This window comes from Chelmon rostratus, chromosome 12, assembly GCF_017976325.1.
Source record: "Chelmon rostratus isolate fCheRos1 chromosome 12, fCheRos1.pri, whole genome shotgun sequence".
Classification (NCBI taxonomy): domain Eukaryota; kingdom Metazoa; phylum Chordata; class Actinopteri; order Chaetodontiformes; family Chaetodontidae; genus Chelmon; species Chelmon rostratus.
The window spans coordinates 23,209,684-23,225,458 of NC_055669.1; the positions used below are offsets into that span (position 1 = coordinate 23,209,684).

At 44.9% G+C, this 15,775-nt stretch overlaps 1 protein-coding gene across 4 annotated transcripts in view; it reads right to left on the minus strand.

The window, feature by feature from the left end:
- Window positions 1-15,775, minus strand: part of LOC121614694 (neuropilin-1a-like) — a 77,955-nt gene that overhangs the window by 50,152 nt on the left and 12,028 nt on the right. For all 4 annotated transcript variants that reach the window (XM_041948698.1, XM_041948699.1, XM_041948696.1 and 1 more), the window contains one exon: window positions 5,094-5,275. In XM_041948698.1, the coding sequence (XP_041804632.1) occupies window positions 5,094-5,275 (182 nt within the window). The remainder of the gene's footprint in view (window positions 1-5,093; window positions 5,276-15,775) is intronic.

Here is a 15,775-nt window from a genome sequence, read left to right on the forward strand (position 1 = left end):
TGCTGCTGTGTGTCTGTCAAGGTCAGACATGAATGTGATTTTTTGAGCATTAACCTCACAGGCCACCGTCGGCTGTGAGTCCTCGTTTGATCCGAGGACGAGAACGTAAACATCCAAGAAGTTGAATAAATTGCTGACTTCCTGCAAACCGCTGCATCAACAAAACATTAAACCTACATTGTTGCAAACGAGAAAGCATTGAGAGGCCAAATACCTTCGACCAGGCTAGTAAGTAAGTAAGTGCATAAAGAAAAGAAAATGCTACGAAATCCTGAATCCACACTAAAAAGAAACCATTTGTTCCTGAGCCTGTGGCTGAACTGTCAACTACATTTGATTTAATCTGTGAGAAAGTTGCAAATTAAGCCAAAAGCATCACTTTGCTGGCGTCGTCGGTGTCTCAAAAAGACAGAACTGCCCTTTGAACGGATCGCACATGTGGCGGCGTGTTTGCATATTTGCGAGTGTTTGTCCGAAGAGGTCGCATGTAGCGTCTCTGTTACTGTGTCGTGTGACTGACACCAGCCTGCTCCTTCCTCAAACAACACGGTGCATTGTTCTCATCTCTCGCTGGCTCGTCCATCTTTCTCTGCTTCATCTTTTTTATCAACGGCCCTTCAATCAAACGTAGCCCCCCCCCCCTGTCGACGAAACCGCCGAGACATGTGTTTCTGCTTTGAAAACCTGCAATAAAAGCGGAGAATCAGGGCAAATATAGTTCCAGGATGCTGAGGAGGGCTCTCATTTATAGATGATCTGTATTCTGTGGCCAGCGGAGGGTGGAGTTATGGTTATGGTTATGAGAGGCTGATGTGCAGGAGCTTTGCAGCCCGGCGCTCATTAGACAGAGATTTACCCACTTTCGCCAAGCGCTGCCTTTAAGGCCAAACAGAGCTTGTCATCTGAACAAGGGTGACGGCTTTTTGCGGTGGTGTTCTGGGGTTTTCTCATCGTAATGACAGACGGGGAGGAAGGAGACGGAGGTAAAGAAACTGGGACTGAACGAGGGATGTAGAGGCCAAACTAAGTCTCATTGTATTTATCAAATTAACTCTACAGTTCTATTTTCTTTTCCTAAATCGTCTGAGTGCTGTTTCAAAGAACTCTGACTACATTATCCTTTTATTTTAAATGAAAATACTTGTTTGTCATAAAATCAGAATAAGCCTTTAAAAGAATCCACCATGTGTCTAAAACACAAACTCCTCGGGGTTATTCAAATTCCCACCTTCCCAGAAATACAGACGGCATGAGGTCATCAGTGGAAGCTGTAAATCTGGTCGCCGTGGTTACAAGAAACCAGCTTCTGGTTTTAAAGTGAAATTCTTCGCGTGACCGACCGTCCGCCCGGACGTTTTCTTCAGACTGAGAGGGGACGGGCTTTGCTTGCATGACCACAAGAGCAGCGTAAACACATGGTCATTTTTAGCGTTTTGGACAAACAGCCGACGCTGCTGTGTTTGCAGGTGGAAACTCTGATCCTGCAAACTTCACGAGTGTCGGAAAAACACACACAAGAAAAATATTTAGCGGACCGGCTACTGGGCAAACAGGCGGGTGTCAGGAACATCCGGAGCTCTCTTGAAGAGCTCGCAGGTGAACAGTAACACCTGACTGAGCAATGAATCATCACACACACAGGAACTCTGCAGCAGCAGAAACACACACACTATATATTTAAGTAAGGGCTGATAAGAGTTTTCACAGTTTATCATATTAAGCGTTTTATGTCTTCAAACTTACTTAAAAATTGCACATAAATGAAAATTGTGTCATTTTTGACAAATTGTGTTGCTCTGATACTTCAAGGTTCATTATCTGATACACTGTTAGATGCAAAAAACAACTGTTCTGAGATCAAAGAATAAAAACAGAGAGATTTGGTACCACAGAGACAAAGAGGGGGGGTCTCACAGAGTGTTAACCAGAACAGCGGATCCATTTAGCAGCGAGTTTCAATATGCCGCTCTGACTGTAATGGACTTTAAATGTGGCAAGAAGGGAGGCGGCAACATGGCAGGGGGATTACCTGAGTGAGTACGAGTGCTGTTTTTAACTTGTTAGAGGGTAGAGGACCCATATTGAGGCCAACGCACACACACACACACACACACACACACACACACACACACACACGCACGCGGACTCCCCCACACACATGCTGTCCTAGTTTCAAAGCCCCTCTTCGATGCCAGAGCATCCATCTCATCTGCAGGTCACCCCTGTTGCCTCCAAGGACAAACAGCCCATTAGCTAAATGAGCCTGGGGTCCCGTGCACCTGTCACACACACACACACACACACACGTACAACATACACACACACACACACACACACTAGAAGCCAGATATACACACTGCATTGCAAAGACAGATAAATATAGGCACATAGCAACACAAGACAAACAAAAACATGCAAAAGATAATAATTCACACACACACATACACGCACACACACACACACACACACACACACACACACACACACAGCTCTTTCTGAAGCGTCTGTCCTGCAGCAGAACAGAAACTGGTAGCGAGGAGGCAGCAGCCAGACGTGTTGAACAACAACAGGAAAATGGTCGCAGTGTTTCTCTAACACAAGGTGGGACAGCGGCAGCGGCGGCATGCAGAGACACACAGACATGACATAAAGGATGTAAATTTTTAAATGCAAAAAAATCATAATGCATAATCCCGTGAAAACTGGGTGAAATGCTGAGGATGACAGTGTGATCGAAGTCTCTAACAGCTACTAAATGGACCTCGTGGTGAGACTTTGACTCTTCAACTATTCAATATTTCTAGACCTTCAAAGTCACGTAAGGAGCCACCTGCTTGAAGGGGCGGCTCACTCAAATTGCAAACAAAATATTCTCTCACTTGGCTGCAGCTTTGCAGATGAATTTGGTTTTATTTGTCCGGGTTTTTGGCTAATTACCACAAGAGGAACTGGAGCTGGAAGAGCTGACGCCTTGAATTTCATTTACCTATTTAAACTGATGCTTTACCCCCGTTCTGAGAGATCTCAAAACTTTCGCCACCATCTATTCCATGAAAAAACGACCTGAAGATGGAACTTTTCTGGAAGGAAATGGCACACAGGCCCAGACCGTACTGCGAATATATAATAAATCCCAGCTTGATCGTTATATTAACGATCAAAGCTCAAATATAAATCATCACACATCTACGTGGAAACTATATCTTTACAAAATCCCACCAGGGCCAACATTCCTTCAGAGCTGATCCTCTGCCGACCCACTTTTAAAGATTTATTACACTGACTTTCTAATAACATCCTGTCATTCATCAGTCACGGCTCCATTTGCGCCCTGAAATTAAAGTCGATACAAGCAGATTTGAAAGGTGTATCAGAAGCAGGGCCATACTTTGTAGTTTAGAGAGAACAGACGGCAGTACAGAGCTCCAGCATGAACCGGGCCCCCTAACCCTCCTCATATTACTGCCTTGCTCTTCATTTAAGTACAGAAAAGCACCTGCCTATCCATTTTTCATATTACAATGCAGTCATTTTCAACGCAAGTCCACCTGGGGATTGTTATTCCTGGATCCTGTGATTCTGTGAATGGTTATTGCTCTCAGGGGTGCAAACAAAAAAAGAAGAGCAGCCTCACGTAAACCTCTGTTCCCTTTTTTTTATCTGATTTATCTCCAGCCCCCATTGGTGGAAACCGAAGTGGTCACAGGAGACTCACTGTTTGGCAGCCGCTCAAGTGGACCCGAGAGGGAAGAGCAAATACAAATGTAGGACACGGGAGCAAGGTTCCTTTGTTGACGGGCTGTGTTTATGTAGGTCTATCCTGCTAGCATCCTGCCCTCGCTGGGACTCGCTGTTCCTCCAATGGAATTCTGGGTCTTTGAGTTTATTTAAGTTGCAGCTTAGAGGTCAGTGTACCAGAGGTTCAGCTCAGGTTGTTTGGACAACCTTGGACAACAGTGTGGAAACATTTTTAGCTATGTTCTCTGGAAGGTTATTTTAGGATCCTGTTTAGTGTTTTAGTCAAACATTAAAAAAAAAAAAAAAGGTGCTTTGCTGCTTGCAAAATGTGTTTATAATGACGATTTTTTACATTTTGTCTTAGAAACAAGCAGTCAGGTGATCACACAGATTGTATAGTAGCCAGATATTTACCCAGATTATCTTGCATTATTTGGATATAAAACTGATAGTGAGCACACCTAAAATATCAGCAGTAATCCCTCATTGCTAAGTATGGACACAGTCACAGGTTATCATTTGTTATTTCAGACTGTCAATCAGAAGAGGGCGGGTTTAACCTAATATGAGCCTCCAGGGGAGAGACAGAGTGAGAGCAGAGCTAGAACAAATGATTTAACCAGCACCACCCCTGCCGTGACAGCATGCAAGGCTAACGTTGAACCAGGAAGTAAATCTATGAAGTGTAACGGAAGCTAACAAGCAAGAGTTTGGGGAATAATAACAGCTGCTGGAAGTGCAGGTGCTGATGGTGCCCGCAGGTGCAGCATCCCAGGACCTTTCCTTGTTTTGTCTTTGTGATTATTATCATATTACTGGCACTGTCAAGATGCATTTAACAATTAGGTACTGATCCCATTCTGTGCAATCATGCTTCTCTCCTTGTCAGACATCTTTTCAGTGACGTCGCCGTACTCCCAAATCTCATCAGTTAACTTCACGAGTACAACGCCAAAACTCTGCAAATAAAAACCAGGTTTTATGACATCACTTTAAATCACAGAGGACAGGAAATACCAAAACTTTCAGTCCGCTTGCTTTGTTACCATCCTCTCCTTCCATCGACCAAGCTGCCAGCCTCACGAAACACATAAAAATGCAAAAAAAAGTATCTATCGCTGCTTATTTTTCATCATGTGTAGCACGGTGATGCATGACATCAATCCAGAACCTACAGAACCGACCTGTGGAAACTTGGCTGAATGTGATGAATCGCCTCATGGAAAACAGCCAATTTAAATTCAGTCGTAGTTCAGCCGAGCGTGTAGAAAACAGCAGAGCGATCGCAGCTCCGCTTCTGTTCTCGTTTAGGCTTTTCACTCGGTTACATCATGACACCGCAGACCACTACACACCTGTCTTGAAGACCTCGTAGCGAACGGAGAACCCCGCCCCGTGTGTCTCGTAGTCGGAGACGAACTTGATGAGGAGCTGGCTGCCGCTGGAGATGATCGGAGACGGCGCGATCTTCCCGCAAAACTTCCCCAACATGGGCGAAAGCTCGTCCCCTCCGTTGTACACCTCCACGTAGTCGTACCTGTAGGAGACGAGAGGAGACGCAGGTTCAGGTTTACGCTTTGCAGAACAGATGGGCTGATCTTTGGATGAGCTCATAATTGATTTTAACCTGCCCCAGTGGATTACTGGGCACTGGTGCTCCTTCCTTCTACAGTGTTTCATGAGTCTTTGCTTGAATGCACACAGCTGCTGAACATATGCATGAGGAACTGTTCTGTCTGAGCCTGATTTATCTGTCCAAAGCCTCTTCTAAAAGGTAATTAGCTATTCTGTGATTAGCGGCGATGCAATTTAAACAGGCATTCCACTGATTTTACATGAGAAAGTCAATTTACCAGAGATGTTTAACAAAAAGCTGGTGTTCCAAACTGGAAGCAATGGAGGAAGACACCATCAAGTTGCATTATGGGAAGTGTAGGATCAGACATGTTGAAGCTTTCGACATCCTAGAGAATAAAGGTTAGGATTTCTTTGCTGCTGTTGCATTAATACCGACTATTCTTTCCTAAATCTACTTCTTGCAAGTCCCTCGGCTTTATGAAAACGCAGTGCTTTGAGTTCTTAGTGCGACTTTCTTGCCGTAAAAGGGCATATTTACAAAAACTGTCATCATGTATGAGCATGCACTGCGAACACTTACTGTTTAAATAACTGTTTCTATTCTTGAACATAATCCCTGAACTCTTTGTCACAAACTGCGAGTGAAGCTAAAAAGACGCGCCCGCCCTGCAACCACAAAAAAAGGATGTCATCTGTTTTTCTCAAACATGTCTTGCTGACACTGAGTGCTTCCTGATTTTGACTAGATTGAGGCGTTTCCCCAAATGCCAGTCTGGTCATCTGATCTGCTTTGTTTGCAGCGTTTCATCCTGCTGTCCTTGTAGCTGCTGCTGCTGCAGGACACAGTGAAGACTGCTACAGTGAAGAAAATTCTCGGATTCAGCAGCTGAACGGTGAATTATTCAATGCATGCAGGGGGGGCACCAACATCTGCTTCTCCACCATCTTCTGCATGATGAAAAGATCAATATCTGTGGTTATATTATCTCAGAGATGTCGCAGATAATTTGATGTAAGGTACGTTTAATCTTTGAGAACAAGGCACTTGTGTGCCTCCAGATCATGTGCACATTTAGAGAACATCATATTTTTTCACACAAGCAAGATATCTGATCACATATTTTGTTCCACGCTGCTTCCACTGGTCTAAAGTGAAACATGAGCTTGTGTGCATGCTCCTTCGCGTTTCACGCTGATAGGAAAACAGCAGCTCTGTGTTAAGTAAAAGAGAAGAAACATCAGATTTAGGAAGGAGGGTGGGGGATGGACAGGCGGAGAGAGAGCGAGACGGCGACACATGGCTGCGTGAAGCGCTGGGAGGCTCTGAGGATCCCTCTGAGCTCAATGAGAGACTTCATCAGTCTCCGCTGTCTGTGTGGACCTCCCACCGCCGCTGCAGCACCTCATCCTTTACCTGCCGACACCCCTCTGTCCACCCACTGTCCGCTTCACCACATCTCAAGTGCGTGTGAGCGTGTGCTCTGGAAGTGAAGGCTGTTTGTTTGTGACCTCTGCGAAACATTATGCGTGGCGCCTGCAGACGTACTTCATGTGTTTGCTTTGTGTGTGCTGCACATACGTTCTGCAAAGTATTCACTTTAATATGAGTGCACTTTCAAGTGCAAGTAACTGGAAAGTGTGTGTTTGTATGAGTGTGTCAGTGCCTTGGTAAACCCCTCCCCTCGTGCTCTCTCTGTGGCTGATTGAATCAGAGCCTGTGGAGGATTCACATCGTTTATAGGGAGCATGCTGAGGTGCAGGGAGAGTTCATGACGAATGAACTGATTATACAGGTTCCACACTGCAGCGAAAAACATAACCATAGCTTATCAATGCCGAGCTCTGAGCAGTTCAGCCACAGAGTTATGCTCCCTTTGTCAGATTGTTTCATTTTAATAGTTTTTAGATGAAAACTGTGCAGTATTTCACAAAAACAAAGGGAAGATTTGTTAAGATTCGCCCTTTGGAGCAGCGGCCAGAGCGGTGACTAAATGGACGCAGAGGTGAGACTGTTTTTGCTAAATGATGTTTTTCTTATTTTTCCATGCTGTGAATCCCTCAGATTTACCTTATAACCACTTAGGGAACCACTGCACTGTGAGGAAAAGATGATGAATATTATTTTAGGTTTTTATGCTTCCTTTTATTGTTTGCTCTGGTTTGTTTCACTCGCAGGTGGCCAACAATGTGCATACATTTATTTCTAGCAGCTATATAAGAGTGTGGTCCTCTAAATAAGGTAAAATACAGGTAAATGTCAGCCCCCACGTCATATCATATCTTTATGTTCAACAATCCTTCAAGGAGAAATTCACTGCTGAAGAAACAGAGACCATTTTTTGCCAGTTGAACCAATAGACCAAAATGGAATTGAGCCTGTGAGCCCATTGAGTGACTGTGGGAAATGTAGGAATTGACTGTGAAGTGGCAGCTGGCACACATCCGAAAATGTTGCACATGGTTATGATCAGACCGCAAAGACTCCGAGCAGATCATCTGTGCTGACCATCAGACCTGACGCAGTCTCAGACGTCCCCTCTGACTGTCAGGATGGGAAAATCAGTTCGATGCGGTTTGCGACACCTCACACATGAAGAGTCTGGAACATCTTACGTGGAACACGTAAATCAACACCAAACCGTCCTCGCGGAGCTGCTTTTAAGTGTTTTGTTTGCATTCTCTTGCCATGTTTTTCACATCTGCCATCCGTCTTGTTTAGACATTTGTCTGTTATTATTGCCATGCCGTCTGAAAGCACTGTCTCACTGTTTGGACAAGCGCTACACAAATAAAGTCTGAAATACAGAACTTGTTGCATGATATAACAAGCGTCTTCCTCTCGCAGGCAGCTGTGGAAACAACTTTGCCTGCAGAGTATCTAAAGCTGAGAGAAGCAGGACCGGAGTGCCCACGTCAGCCGGGGCGTCCTTGGGCGAGACAGATAATCCATACCAGCTTCGGGTCTCTGCACTGAAGCCGAGCCCGTCCTCTGACCGCTCTGACAAGAGAACAGAGAGTTTTCCTGAGGAAGATGGGTAGCATATCAAAAAAATGCCTTAGACACGACTCGCAGGTGAGAATGTGTGTCTAACGAGTCCATCCTCTACAGGAACACAGACTCAGAGTGCAGCTGAGTTGAGAGACTTCAGGTCTGGACTGAAGCTCAGACAGTCAGCTTGTCTCAGACTGAAGGAATCCAGCAGTTGACCGCCGAGGTTCCTAACAACGTTAGCATGCAGACAGACAGCTTGTTAGGTGGCGGTTTTCAAAGAGCCTCTTCATGACATTGACGTGGGAAACATGTTTTTCTCCCTCAAATCTCTCACAGACGTCTGGAGTCGGAGGTTTTTGTTTCTCGATGTGGCCGACGGAGAGCAGGTAGACAGACGGAGCTCCAGAATATCACTCAGCACGAACATGTAACTGAGTATTTGCTTATTTTAGGTTTGTAAATAGAAATGTGGTCATTTATTTTGTGACTCTTTCACTGGAAATTCCTCAGGCCTTGAGCAGTGGAAGATGTGGACACAGTGTCCTGATTGTGAAGTCTTTTTCCAAAAGCACATTTTGGAAAAGGTCTAATCCACAGAAGCCTAATTTCTAAAGGTGTAAATAGGTTCTTTAGAAGATGATTCCTTTCTTTTGCCTTTATTACAGTGAATGCACAGACAGGAAACATGGTGTAGAGAGAGGGAACTAAAGGTCGCCAAGACGTCCCTAAATAAGCAGACTTTTAAACATTTGAAGATTTTCACGAGCAAAAACATGTTTCCATTAGAGAGAAACCTGATCACTGCAGTAGCATCTAACACGCTCTTAAGGCAGCAGTTGCAGGTAGCAAACACACAATTAAAATTGCATAAACAATGAATAGAAATGAAAGTCAACATCATCGGCAGCAGCAGCAGCAGAGCCCAAACCTGCAACGATGCAGAAACATTTAAGCTCCATCCTTCGACATCCTGCATTCATTAACCAACGTCAACCTGCACATGACTGCTGCAGCCGCAGCCAATGAAAACACGGACATCAAACTAGATTAAAATACATGAACAATTCAGAAAACATTTGTTAAGTTTCCGCATTGTCAAGCATCCAGTGATTCTGAGGCCAGTCTGTTTACGCACATTATGTATCAGCAGCGCCGACAGCTGAGGGCATAAACAATGTTTTCCATGTTTAAATCGAGGTTTCTGAGCCGGAGGTGTAGAAAACCTGTTCTTTCTCTCTCCGTCTCTGACTTTATGCTTCTCTTGGCCTCTCCGTGCGTTCGCAGAAAGCTTTACATGCCCGCCGAGAAACGGACTTAAGAGCTCGCTTGTAAAGTCTTAGTGCTGCTGGTGATGTTTAGGTGGCGGCGTTATTATTCATAGCATCAAGCTTCCACCTCCTCTCCCCTCCCTGCAACGTCTTGCAGAGGCTCATAAAATAAGAGCCATGGGGAGAGAGATGGAGGAAAAGTGTATGAGTGTGTGTGCAGATGGCTGCACTCACTCACTCCAGCCAGTCCTGCAGGCGGTCGGTGTTTACAGAGACAGGACGTTTAATGAAGTGGGTCCATCTCTTCACACTCTAGTTAAGGAGAGAGTCTCAGTCTGCAGCCCTGCAGCCTCCTCTCCACCCCCTCACATCACTCATTAACCACACCGGCTACTCATGCCCTCCAAATGCAGCTGTCCGTGGCAAATGCCTTGCTCAAGGGCAAAACAAATCGGCGCTCCATCTGCGGGCCAGCAGCAGATGTTTAAATTAACATCTGAGGCTATTAGCTGGCACCCGTCGCCACGGTGATGTACAGAACAGTAAGTGCAAGTGGACCAAATGTCAAACTTGGAAAGCAAACAGGAGCAGGGGGTGAAAGGGAGGGTCGGGAGACGTACGAAATGAGTGATGCATCTCGAAGAAGTGCTGGTTCAACTACAAATCTAGAGATTGCATGCAGATTGCAACTCTGTGCTACCACCTGACAGAAAATACACCAAATCGATTCATTCCTTCCATGGAAACTTTTAAACTTGCTCTTTTTTTGCCCTTGGTTTTGCCTCTCAGGCTGTATGACTCGGCCATCTGATTGGTGGGGCTTTTTGTGGCCTTTCAGAAATCTCAGCATACACTACTCAAGGCTGAAAAACCGACCACTCCTCTATGATTTTCAGCTACTCAATATTCTGCATAATGAGTATTTTTTATTTTTGATACATAAGATCCATTTTGAATTAAAGGACTTTTACTTATAATTGAGTATTTTTAGACTTTGGTATTTCTACTTTTCCTTTGGTAAAGGATCAGAATACTTCTTCCACCACTGGAGGCTACAATGGAACATCAAAGATAAAGCATTAAAGGACAATCCTGACACAAGAACCAATTCTTTTGCTAAATGCAACATATAGATCATACAGGACTATTTTTATAGAAAGCACAACAACTAGTTGCATCATGAACTGTTATTTAGTAGGTTTAAATCAAAATAACAACTTAACTTTTAAGCGAATGTGCATGAGAGGTCCTATTCGTGCTCTCAGTAACGGAAAGTTTAAACCTCTTCAGAGCACAACCTCCACAACAAGTCTGAACATCTGTAACCAAGGCTGCACCGTGAGCTTCACCCTTCAAGCGGCTGAAGCCAAGCTTTATTTGAAATTAAGACGTGGGTGGTTAGCTAATCAGAAAAAAAGCAACACCTGCAGGAACTCTCAGATAAAAATAAATCCAATTAATTAGAGCGAAAAATCCAATAAAAACTCAAATTATTAAGATGTCTCATTATCGCCCACACGGTTTGATAAGTGACCCACAAAGATAAGTACACGCTGACCACATGCAGCGACTGCTGAGCAGCGACTCTGTTGCCAAATTTGAAACAAATGGCGATGTGGTGGAAAACCTCTTTAAATAAATAAGATGCAGATGAAGGTGGGGAAGTTTCACACAGTGCCTCATTCCTTCCCGCCTTCTTCCCAGCTATAAGCAGACGCCCTCACCCTGCTGCTCATTAACATGCTCGCGGTGTTGTGCTGTGCTCCCCCCGCGGCTAACTCCTTCGCACACACATCTGGAAGGAATCTCGAAGGTTTACGGGGCGAAGTTCGAGCCGTTACGTTCGCCTCCCGCAAAGCAACGCTGGAGATGGGCATGACTCAGTGTTTCTGCAGAGCGGCGGCACACCTCTCTCCCGCCTGCCATTCACTGATTCCATCCACCTCTCTTTCCCTCCATCTGGCTCCGCCTGTGCAAACACTGTCTGCTCTCCAACTTCCTCTCCAGACATTAAAGGATTCTTCCTAAAGCTTGCACCTCTCTACAAACCGAGTGGCTTTAAAGGAAACGTTCCACTTCAGATCGACCCAAAGCAAACTTTCACTGGTTGAAGTTTGATCGAGCCCACTTTTCCCCAGAAGGCCTCATCTACCTCTGCTTCACGTAGCAATTTCCTTCATAACCCAGAACGGCTTTCGACAACCTCGAGAAAACAGTGTGAGCTTGTTGCACTCGGCTGCTGAAAGAGGAGCGATTGTGCCAATGCCATCCAGACAGTGTGCTGCAGCAGCTGAGGAGGAGGGCGTCATGCCCCTTTATCAAACTGAGTCTGCCCGCGTGACCGATTGATTCTTGAGGGTCCGACATCGAAACCTGAAGTTTAGCATTGATTCTTTAAAGAGCTTTAACACTGTCTGCTGTCACTTTTTATTCATGGGAAGAAGATACTGCACTAAATAATAATAAAAAAAAAGGCCAACAGTAGTTATTCTTCTGTTACTTCCTGTTTCCTGTTTATTATGCTGCTTTCACACCACTACACACGCCTCACTGCATGCTCAGGAATTTAGTATAGTGACATGACAAATTAGTTTTATAGGCGTTAACATCCCTCAAAGCAGCTCATTATCAATGCACAGATGCTACAAACTTCATTTCAACTAAATCATATGTGAACAGTCACAGAATGTTTTCTGACCTCGTGTCCACGTTAGGTCAGACTTTTGCTCGTGGCTGTGACTTGTTTAAGACGAGCGTGTGCAGGGAGTGAAAGGGCAGCGTGTTTTACAATTCAGTTGATCTTTGGGCTCAACACCACCCAGGATACCGAGGCTGAAAAGCTATTGAGAGATTAGCCACATTGTGCATTCAGAACAATGGCCTTGCTCAGTGAAACGCTGCGCTTACATTTATCCTCTGTGAAACAAGAAGAGCCTGAAACACACACCCACCCACTACAGCACACGCACATACCCACCCATTTTTTTTAGCACATGAGGAAATAACCTTGACTGAATAATTCCCCCAAGATATATGGCAACTTTTACCACAACCACTATATGTCTAACCAAAACCCCAAACCCTAAAACTGAATGGTTTACCTTCTAACGACAAGCTTTTTGTCTCCAATTCAAGCCCTGCATGTAAGTGTCTGAGCAGATTTACATAGTCCACAAACAAAAAGTACACACACACACACACACACACACACACACACACACACACACACACACACACACAGGAAGCTGCAGGCTGCAGTGATTCAGATGCTGTAATACATGAGCGGTTTCGGTGTTTTAGTGCTGATAAACTCAGTCCGACCAGTCGTTCTGAGCTCTGCTGGGAGGCTACAGATGGCACGTGTGTGTGTGTGTTGTATTCGAGTGTGTGAGCAGAAAACACACTATGACACCACCTGCCATCACGCACACACACACACACACACACCCACACACTCGCCAGTCCATCCCTCCCCGTTTCTCACCTCCCCCGTGTTCATCAAAAAATCTACATCATCTCCCTCTCGCCGCCTTACTCACACTCTCTCTCTCTAACACACACACACACACACTTGAGTCCTCACTACAGCTCTTCCCACAAATAATACTCTTAGTCAGTTTCCTGCTCACACGCACACGCAAATGTTTGCAGAAATACTCACTTCGATTCATAGCACACCCACATGTGCGCCGGTTTGCACTTCTGTTCTTGTGAGGAACTTCATTCTTAACAGTGTTAAGTCCCAATGAATGGCAAGTGCACAGCTTTGCAAGGCATTGTGGGACAGAGGATGGTGTGGCATGAAAAAGGAGGGTTTGATGCATGACAGGATGCTAGAGGGTGAAATTTACCTGGAAGATTTTCTAAAAACCTCTTGGGTGGCGCTTGGCTCCATGGTTGCAGGTAGAGCGAATGTGAAGTGCTGCTTGGCACAGAGTCGTGAAAATGGCTGGACGGCAGATTGCTTATTTACACAATGACTGCTAATGAGCAATACTTGTTAGGCTTGTGCAACCCTGACTCCCCGAAATTAGGTTTATTTGTTTACCCAGTTGCTTTGTGATTGTGTCTTAACTGCTGCCTGGGTTATGAACACGGGAACTTTACTCTAAGCGGCAGAAGTGTGCTGCGCTTTTGGACTTTGACACTGGAGACTGGGGTCAGGATCTCATGTCCTGTGGGTGGTGTCAATAAGGGTTGTGAGCACCTGAACACAACTTTAGTCCCACGTTTGAAACACACATATAAGTATTATAAATGGAATTTCAAGGAGTTTTGGCTTGTGATTGTCAAGCAAGAAGCCAGAAGGGTTCACTATAACCCAGTTCTTACCCCAACATAAATCTAAATATAACCCTGACCCCAAAACCAGGTCTTAACCCTAAAATAACCCTTTGAATAAGTGAGGACCACAACTCACTGTCAGCATCAAAGCAATGTTCCTCACAGAAGAAAAAGACTCATTAGTGTTAGCAGAGCTGCTCATTAGCGCTACGAGCAGTCAGTAGATGCCATTTTCTCCAACACACACTTGCGACACACACTCATACTCAGAAATACTTGCTCGTGCCACCCGTCCACCCACACACGTTTAATTTTTTGACCGCGACTGCAATAAAAGCAATAAGCACACATTTCAAAACAAGCAAAACACTGATTAGATGATCCATTATTTGGTAAACCCAGCGATGACGATCACTTCCAAAAATGGAGAAGACGCGTTGAAGAAAACCCTTTTAAAAACGAGTGACATCACACACACACACACACACACGAACTCCCAAAAAATAAATTGGGCCAAGCAGCCAAAGTATGAATATCCTCATCCTTCACCTCGGCTGTGCAGATACAAAGCCACGGCAGCACAATCCTGCTGGGAAATTAAAACGGAGACGAGGAGGAGGTGGAATTTGTTCTCATTTAGGAAGCCTTAATCTGACAGAGGAGGGAAGGAGGACGCCGGTCCCCCCCCTCCTCTCTCTTAGACAGACTGTTTAGGGACCCTGAAGGATGAAATGAGATTTGGTGCAAACTCAGTGGGGTTTAATATGAAAAAGCTGAAAAGGAAAGTCAAAGTCGACATTTTGGGGAGAAGAGAAGTTTCTCTCGGGGTCAAAGCAACTGTGCAACGTTTGACGGGAAACAAGGTGAGCTCGGCGCCACATCCGGAGAGCACCGGGGCGACGTCGGGCTTAAACAAACACAGGAGGGCGTTTCAGGGTCTGAATTCAGAGAAACTTCTCCGGCCGCACCTGAGAGATTTGGGAGGAAAAAGGCCTTTTGTCAAACGACACTCAATCCACACCTCCCTGAAGTGAGCTGGGGGCGAAGCAATAAACACTGTGTCACTTCCACTGCACTTTGACATGTGCTAACCCTCAACAAGTACGTCTGCGTTCACGGAGAGGCCTGGCTGACTCTGCATTCACCTCCCTTGTTCCCTAAAAAACATGTGAAATTAATTAGCTGGCTCTGTTCAGACACACATATAGAAACCCCAGCAGGGACCGCTTCGGTTTGGCAACGAGAGAGTCGACTTGACAGACAGACGGGGAGGCAGATACAGTAGAAAGATAAAGATCTGGACGACGTGAAGCAGCCTTCATTTCAGAGAGTGACTTCATTAAAGCTGAAATGCCTGCTGGTGTTGTGACTTAACGAGTTGCATCTGAGAAATAAACCGAGTTAAAAGCGGATAAGCACATTTGCCCAAATTAGCTTTTTCAGTCACGCAAACACAAACGCCAGAACGGCTCTTCTGTCCTTCGCGGACCGCTGCTTTTGGAGCCGCGGGCTAACGCTTTAGCATCATGAGCAGCAGAAGGAAGGGAGCATCACCAGCTACATATTGCAGCGGCATCTGAAACGTTTTTCAGCGTCACGTTAGAGTTAAAACTAGATGTTGCGCAAAGATGACATCCTGCTTTTGCTAAGTAACCTGTTTTTACATTAAAAAGATGAGTGAAGCTGTCCAACATTGTCCAAAAAGTAGGCTAATAAATCAAGCTAATATTGCACTTTCAATGTAAGCATATGCACAGGCAGAATATTTAATTACTTCTTCATTGTTTGCTGGTCTTTTTTTCAGTTTAAATCAACTCATAATTGGTTTATTTTACAGTTTTCTGTCTATTTGGTGCATTTATGTGACAGCAATAATGAAGATGAGGACAGAAAAGATAGTAAATGAAAAGTTACG